We start from the raw sequence: 8,234 nt of genomic DNA on the forward strand, positions 1-8,234 counted from the left end.
GTAATTAATGTATTTAATCTATATTTAAAAAAAGTTTGCTGATGTTGTTAGGGCGACAAAAAAAACGATTTAGGTTTTCTCGCGTACACTACGACAAAAAAAGTTTGCTTTGTAAAAACATGCTTTTTTACGACACGGAGCCATGGTTTATCAGCCACCGGAACACCCACAGACAACCTCTGTTCAGTAGCCCCAGTCACTGCAACAACTGGTGGTGGTCTAGAATCGGAGGAGGATGGTGGCTCTTTGGTTCTGGGGTCAGGGACTGAGAAAGATGTTATTATACCAGAGGTTGTTGCGGTGACTGGGGCTACTGAACAGAGGTTGTCTGTGGGTGTTCCGGTGGCTGATAAACCATAGCTCCGTGTCGTAAAAAAGCATGTTTTTACAAAGCAGAAGTTTGTGGTGGAAGAGGTGAATAGACAAGGTCGAGTGGTCGTTCCGAAAGAGGTTTTGAGCGGGGGAAAACCACTTTGGGAGGATTTCCTCATTGGCAAGTTTCTCAACGAAAAGGCTCCCCATGTGGATAAAATACATATGATTGTCAATAAGATCTGGCGATTGGGGATTAAGACAACTATGATTGATGTTTTTGAGGTCAATGCCTCGATGGTTAAATTTCGAATTCGGGATGAGGAGGTGAGCCCTGAACAGAAATATGTGGAATATAATGGGGCTTCCCATGTTAGTCTCTAAGTGGTCTCCGTTCGCGGAGGAGGTGCAACAGGAAATGCGATCGGTTAATCTCTGGGTGACATTAAAGAACGTTCCTCCAACCATGTTTACTGAACAAGGTCTGGAGTTCTTGGCTAGTGCGGTGGGAACTCCGGTTCGTCTGCACCCTAAAACTGAAGCCTGTGCAAGTTTTGATGAGGCTCAAATCCTTGTTGAGGCAGATTTAACGAAACCACTTCCTTCGGAGTACGTATTAGCGGGTGAAGAGGAATGTGAGCTAGATGCAGTTGTTCAGTACTCCTACCCTTGGTTGCCTCCACGGTGTACTGGATGTCAGAAGTGGGGACATCTACACACTTCATGTCTTGCTAATACTGCAGGGTCTCATATCACAGTGGAACAGGCAGCTACTTGTGGTTTACCACTGATAGCTGACTCTGCGACTTTGTGTCCCTCTGCAATTTTGTTAAAGGAACCACAACAAGAGACAGCCCCACCGTGTGCAAGTCAAGCTCCTCCTGAAGAGGATGCAGGTTGGACAACTCCGCCTAAAACAAGTCGCAGTCCGGTGCGGAGGCAAAACCAATCTAAGTCTAGCGATATATCTGGCCTATCCAACTCTTATTCGGCTCTTAGTCAGGAAGATCCGGATGAGGAAGAGGAGGTGGTCCCTCAGGTGACTAATGAAACAATGGGGGATGCGAAGGTTGACTTGGAGGTCTCCTCCACTATGGGAGGTGACTCTGCTGTGGATGGAAACAGGACTATGAGGGATACCTCTAAGCTCTCTAAACCATTGGTGGATCCTCCACTATTTCCGGTTTTGCCGAGAGACTCAAAGACATTGCATAAAGTAATTCCCAACTCTTCTGCTCGATATCAGAGTAAGAAGGGTTCCCGTAAGCGTTAATTATGTCAGGATTCTTTTGGAATGTCCGGGGTCTAAATAAATCAACTAATCATTCCATTATAAATAATTGGGTGGAGAAGAATAAGTTTTAGTTTGGGTGCCTTCTAGAAACAGAGTGCAAGAGAGAAAGGTTTCTAGGTTGGGTCGGAAGATGTTTAAGAATTGGTCAATACTTACGAATTACGAGTTTAATCCGCGGGGTCGTATTTGGGTGCTGTGGCGGAGTGATGTATTAGTGACTCCGTTCTATAAGAGTGAGCAGCTTGTCACCTGCTCGGTAAAGCTACCAGACCAAACAGAGGATTTCTTCTGTTCCTTTGTCTATGCGTCTAATTCTGTGGCGGAAAGGAAGGTGTTGTGGGGTGAGCTTCGTGATCATGTTGACTCTCCTATTATTCGTAGTAAGCTGTGGTTACTAATGGGTGATTTTAACGAGACACTTGATATCTTGGAGCATTCACAAATGGTAGATCATCCCATCGTTACCTCAAGGATGCGAGATTTTCAGGGACTGGTAAATTATGGTTCTATCTCTGATATAGCAGCGCATGGTCCTCTCTATACTTGGTGTAATAAACGTCAAACAGGTCTCATCTCAAAGAAGCTGGACAGATGTATGGTAAATGATGTGTGGCGGCAATCCTTCTCTAATTCTTATTGTACTTATGAGTCAGGTGGTTGTTCTGATCATCTCCGTTGTCGGGTCCAACTAAACGTTGAGGTAGTGGTTTCTACTCGCAGTCGCAAGCCCTTTAAATTTGTTAATGCGATAACACAGCTAGAAGAGTTTAAACCTCTTCTTGAAGAGTTTTGGGGAGACACTTCTCCGCTCCATATGTCCACTTCTACAATTTTTCGTTTCTTGAAGAATTTGAAGGCGTTGAAACCGCTCTTACGAAGGTTGGCTAAAGATAAAATGGGAAATCTGGTCAAGCAGACGAAGGTAGCTCATGAGGATCTTTGTCAAAAACAGGAACAAAACATGATGCATCCCTCACCTGCAGCTATGGAAGCAGAAACTGCAGCGTATAACCGGTGGGAGTGGATTTCAGGGCTAGAGGAGCAGTATTTAAAGCAGAAATCCAAACTTTTCTGGTTACAGATAGGTGATAAGAATAATAATACTTTTCGCAGGGCTGTTACATTACGAGAGGCGAACAATTTGATTCGAGATATCAAGTTACCTGACGGGTCTGTGACTAAGAAAATAGAGGAGATTAAAGCAGATGCAGAGCGTTTTTTCCGGGAATTCTTACAGTTCCTCCCATCTGATTACGAGGAGGTGTCCCCGAGTTTTCTAGAAGAGTTTTTGTCATACCATTGCTCCACTACGGATAAAACGTTGCTCTCTCGGTCTGTCACTCCTGAAGAGATCAAGAGTGCCCTGTTAGCTATGCCAAGTGACAAGTCTCTGGGTACTGATGGTTTTACTTGTGAGTTTTATAAGGCTGCATGGAGCATTATAGGGAGTGACTTTGTGTTGTCTGTGCAATCCTTTTTTGAAAAATGTTTTTTTGCCCAAGGGAGTCAAATCAACAATCCTCGCTCTTATACCAAAGAGGCTAGAGGCCATTGAAATGAAGGATTATCGTCCAATCTCTTGCTGCAATGTTTTATATAAAGTTATCTCTAAAATCTTAGCAAATAGACTGAAATATGTGTTGCCAAAATTCATTGCTGCCAACCAGTCTGCTTTTGTTCGTTTGCTTATCGAGAATGTCCTCCTAGCTACTGAGCTTGTGAAAGATTATCACAAAGACTCCCTGTCCAGCCGCTGCGCCATTAAAATCGACATCTCCAAAGCATTTGATTCGGTACAATGGTCTTTTCTACGTCATGTTCTCACAGTTATCGACTTCCCTCAGGAGTTTGTTCACTGGATCATGCTCTGTGTTACGACTGCTTCATTTTCTGTGCAAGTGAATGGTGACTTGGTTGGTTATTTTCAGAGCTCTCGTGGGTTGAGGCAGGGATGCTCTCTATCTCCTTATATTTTTGTCATCTCCATGGATGTTCTCTCAAAAATGTGGGAGAAAGCAGCAGGACAACAAAAGTTTGGATACCATCCTAGATGTAAAAACATTGGTCTCACTCATCTCAGCTTTGCAGATGATTTAATGCTTCTTTCAGATGGTAGAGTACGCTCTATCGAAGGGTTGATGAGTGTTTTTGATGAGTTTGGGAAATGTTCAGGATTGAAAATAAGTATGGAGAAGTCCACAATTTATTTGGCCGGTGTCACTGACACGGTTACTCAGGCAATTGTGGAACAGTTTCCCCTTGGTGTGGGTACCCTCCCGGTTCGGTACCTTGGTCTTCCTCTGGTTACTAAAAGATTATCTGCGGTTGACTATCTCCCTCTCATTGATCATGTTAAAAAGAAAATAGGATCGTGGACTGCAAGGTATCTTTCTTATACGGGGAGACTGAACCTTATAAGCTTTGTTCTCTGGAGTATTTGTAGTTTTTGGATGTCGGCTTATCGGTTACCACAGGAATGTCTGAACGAGGTGGATAAATTATGCTCTGCGTATCTCTGGTCCGGCTCTGATATGATTTCAACTAAAGCTAAGGTGGCGTGGGAATGTATATGTAAACCGAAACAAGAGGGTGGTCTGGGATTGAGATCTCTCAGAGAAACAAATGCGGTGTGCTGTCTGAAATTGCTCTGGCGGATAATCTACGGAGGAGACTTTTTGTGGGTTAGATGGGTGAGAGCATATCTCCTTTAGTGGGAAACTGTGTGGGGACTGAAGGACACTAATCAATCTGGTTCATGGATGTGGAGGAAAATTCTTAAATGCAGAAAAGTTGCTTAACTCCTATGTCGAGTGGATGTTCATGATGGTGCGGATACGTCTTTTTGGTATGATAACTGGTCAAGGATGGGCCGATTAGTGGATATTGCAGGATATCGAGGTTGTATTGATATGGGGATTAGCCGTACAACCACAGTTCTCGAGGCATGTACTACGCGTTGCTGGAGACGGCACCGTGTCAATTATCTAAACGAAATGGAGGAGGTTTTGGAAAATCAGTGGACTAACCGGAAGCCTGACAAAGATGTAGCACTATGGAGGGGGAAAAGGGAGGAGTATCGAAATTGTTTCTCTACTAAAGATACTTGGCAAAATATTCAACAGACCTCAAACTATGTTTTTTGGTACCTTGCGGTCTGGTTCACTCATGCCACTCCTAAGTACTCTTTCACCGTCTGGCTCGCTGTACAGAATCGCCTCTCTACAGGTGACCGGATGCTGAGTTGGAATAGCGGTGTTGATGCAACATGTGTGCTCTGCAACACTGCAGTTGAAACGAGAGATCATCTTTTTTTCTCATGTGCTTACTCGGCAAAGGTCTGGAAAGGACTTGCTTCTCGCATTTATAAGTCGCACTTCTCAACGGATTGGTCGTCGATTATTGCTTATGTCTCTTCTCACGGACTCAGACGCGTTGATGCTTTTTTGGCCAGATATACTCTGCAGATTCTGGTGCACACACTGTGGAGAGAAAGGAATGATCGTCGCCATGGGTCACCTCCAAGAACTCCAGCACAACTCATTGTTTGGACGGATCGCCAGATCAGGAATCAATTGCTAGCAATCCAACTCTTTAGGGATCAACGTTACAAGGAAGGACTGCTTACATGGCTTGCTACTCGATGGGGATAAACCTTTAAGTCTTACGGTTTAAGCAATGTAAACATGCTTTCGTTTTAAACTCTTGAAAACACAGATGCACTAGATGTAAAAACGATTTTCTTTTAATCTAATTTAATATTATTTTCAAAAAAAAAAAATCATTTTTGTTTTAGTGCAGCATCCATATATAGTCCATTTTTAGATTTAGCTAACCATGCATAGAGAAACACGCGACCGGCATGTACGCACTTTTGTTTCCCTTCTGTCTCAAACATCCAACCTTCCAATGGCTGAAACACCATTCTTCTCTGTTTTGTTTATTATTTTACTTTAAAAAAAAACGATTAGAGGAAAATAAGATGAGTTAGAAAGGAAAAAAAAGAAGGATATGAGCTAGGAATAACATGGGATACGAGTTTACTATGGGTAATATGTGACCGACATGTTATATTTCTCATGCATATATCTTTCCACTCTCCCCCAAACATTCCATCGACGTTATATATAAACCCCATGCTTTCACCCCCATCTATTTTCTTGTACTATTTTGAATTTTATAACAAAAAAAATGATTAAACTCACTCTCTCAACGCTTACACAATCTTAGTTGAGTTCTTAAATATTATGTTTATTCTTGCAAGCACGTACATTAATCTTATTGTTAAGTCACACGGTTATTAATGCTTATTCAACATGTCAGTTTCGTATACCCGTACGTTTGTGACAATACACTTGAAGGACTTATGTTTTCTACATACTTTTTTCACATGCTGATCATAAACATTGTATTCGTTTCGTGCAAGCATGTTAACTTTAATACTTCTGTTTTAAGTTGTTGCCCGACGTGTTTCTTTTTTAAGGTAACATTGGACGAACTAAGAACTAACTAAGCTAAGGAATGTCACTGATTCTGATTGGATAGAAACTAATGCACGTCAGCTTTTGAGGTTCCGTATACAAGATTCTCATTTTGTCCCTCTAAAAAAATAAAACTCTTCCCTTTGATTCTTTTTGTTCCCAAAACACATTTTTTTAATTCCGCCTCTAAGAGAGAGGAAAGACAAGATAATCTCATGGCGATATCGATCTCCGGAGCTGCTCTTACTGGTTTAGGTTCTTCGTTCTTGATCAGCGGAGGCAAGAGAAGCGGCGTCCATAGTGGTTTAGATATGAGAGTTGGCCGCAAGAATTTGATAATTGCACCTCAGCGGAAGAAGTCGTGGATCCCGACAGCCGTCAAAGGCGATGGAAACTCAAAGATCGACCCCAAATGGCTCGATGAGGCCTCGTAAGTCGTCTATTTAATTTGTTTGGAGTTACTTTGAGATCGGCTAAGTAAAACCCAAAACTACTATATTTATACGACGTAAACAAATCGTAGACGATGATATCATTTGGTGAATACTGATTTTTCTAATACTATTAAAAGATATATTAGAGTATAAATTTGATATACATTATGATATATATTTTTGTTTTTGAATTATGTAATTGTTTAGAAATAGAGAAAACGATTCATTTTGGAAATTTTTATCCTCTTTATTAGATTTTTTTTTGGGTGTAAATTTATAACACATTAAATATGGTTTCAATGAAATTGAAACACTAATGAGTAATGATACAATTTCCCTTTGACATACGTAACTAAAGAATATGTTAACTCAATATATATTGATATAAATAGATATATACTGATATAGCTAGCTTTATCTAAAAATCTAACCCCATTTTAATCTCATTTGTTAAATTGTCACACACACACACACACACACATACACAAAACAAAAAGACATAAAGCTTCCGAGTACGTGAAGGAGAAAGGAAGCGAAGTGGGACATCTGTCAGCTCAGAAAGGACAAGAGGTTAATGATCACATAGAGAGAGCAAAGTACTATATGGCTGAGAAAGCTAGTGAAGCAATCGACAACGTGGCTGAAATTGCTCAGTTTGCTTCGGATTTTGTGACGGCGAAAGGCAAAGAGACGAAGAAAGAAACTGCTTCTTTATCGGAGAAAGCCAAAGAATTCTTCGTTGAGAAAGCAGGTGAAGCCATAGATATAGCGACGGATGTGAGCAAGAAAACAGCTAAGTACGTTGGAGATAGAGCCAAGGAGGTTAAAGAAGCTATAACGCCTCCAAAACCTTAAGTACGTATACACATTTGATACTGCCCTAAACAATTAAAGAGTAATGTAGCAAGAAAAAAAAAAGTGAACTGTATTATTTATGCGAGATATATATATGTATGTAATAAAACTGTTATAATAAAACGGTTAAAGTTTGAAATTTTGATATTCGGTTTAGTTCTTTTCAATTTATCAATCGGTTTAGGATTCAATTGACTCAAACCATTGGTTGGAGAATTGAACCGGACTCAACGCGATCGGTGGAGTTTATAGAAGCGTCACTAGAGGCGGCGACTCTTGGGATAAATCTATCACAGGATAATTATTATTTTGACTCTTGTTTGAGAATCTGCGAGATTTGCTTCGCCGAGGTTTCTGAGTTGTCAGATCTTTGCTTTTCCGGTGAGGTTTCTTCATCCGTTTGTATATATGATTAGTCAAATCTTAGTTCGCTTTTGTGAAGCTCGGTTCCATTGATTTGGGTTCTATGATTATAGTTTTCTTAACTTAGTTCTTCCTTCCAATTTGGATTTCGATTACTTCAATTTTGAAACTTTTCCATTCCAATTTTGCAAAACCCTAATTTTAAATTGTATAGCAAAAACCCTAAAAATCTGAGTCTGCTTCTTATTTGTCTTGAATTCATACTAACTGTGAAGTTCGTTTTTTTGTTTCTTTGCAGATTTTTTAGGGAGTTTTTTGTTGAAGACTCTGCTCTAACATGGTAAATTTTAATGATATTTAGTAGTATCAGTGTTTTATGATTCGAGTTCATTCTTAGTTAGATCAAAACAGGCTTAGTTTAGAGTTTTCTTTCTGCAGTCTGGAAGGAAAGAAACGGTTTTGGATTTGGCTAAGTTTGTTGATAAGGGTGTGCAAGTT

The 8,234-nt window shown here is 40.5% G+C and overlaps 1 protein-coding gene and 1 long non-coding RNA gene across 2 annotated transcripts; both read left to right on the forward strand.

Moving 5' to 3' along the window:
* Window positions 6,108-7,516, forward strand: LOC104790143 (protein COLD-REGULATED 15B, chloroplastic). The gene is made up of 2 exons (XM_010515852.2): window positions 6,108-6,514; window positions 7,016-7,516. The coding sequence occupies exons 1-2, from the start codon at window positions 6,300-6,302 to the stop codon at window positions 7,371-7,373; spliced, it is 573 nt and encodes a 190-aa protein (XP_010514154.1). The 5' UTR covers window positions 6,108-6,299; the 3' UTR covers window positions 7,374-7,516.
* LOC104790144 lies at window positions 7,629-8,234 on the forward strand. Its single transcript, XR_768628.2, has 3 exons — window positions 7,629-7,754; window positions 8,035-8,076; window positions 8,175-8,234. It is a non-coding gene; the product is annotated as an uncharacterized LOC104790144 (long non-coding RNA).

Source organism: Camelina sativa, chromosome 6, assembly GCF_000633955.1.
Source record: "Camelina sativa cultivar DH55 chromosome 6, Cs, whole genome shotgun sequence".
Lineage (NCBI taxonomy): Eukaryota > Viridiplantae > Streptophyta > Magnoliopsida > Brassicales > Brassicaceae > Camelina > Camelina sativa.

Excerpts from the sequence above, each read along its gene's own strand:
- LOC104790143 (XM_010515852.2), top strand. The coding sequence starts at position 6,300 with ATGGCGATATCGATCTCCGGAGCTGCTCTTACTGGTTTAGGTTCTTCG. Across the intron at positions 6,515-7,015 it reads AAATGGCTCGATGAGGCCTC|ACATAAAGCTTCCGAGTACG; the intron begins GTAAGTCGTCTA and ends CAAAACAAAAAG.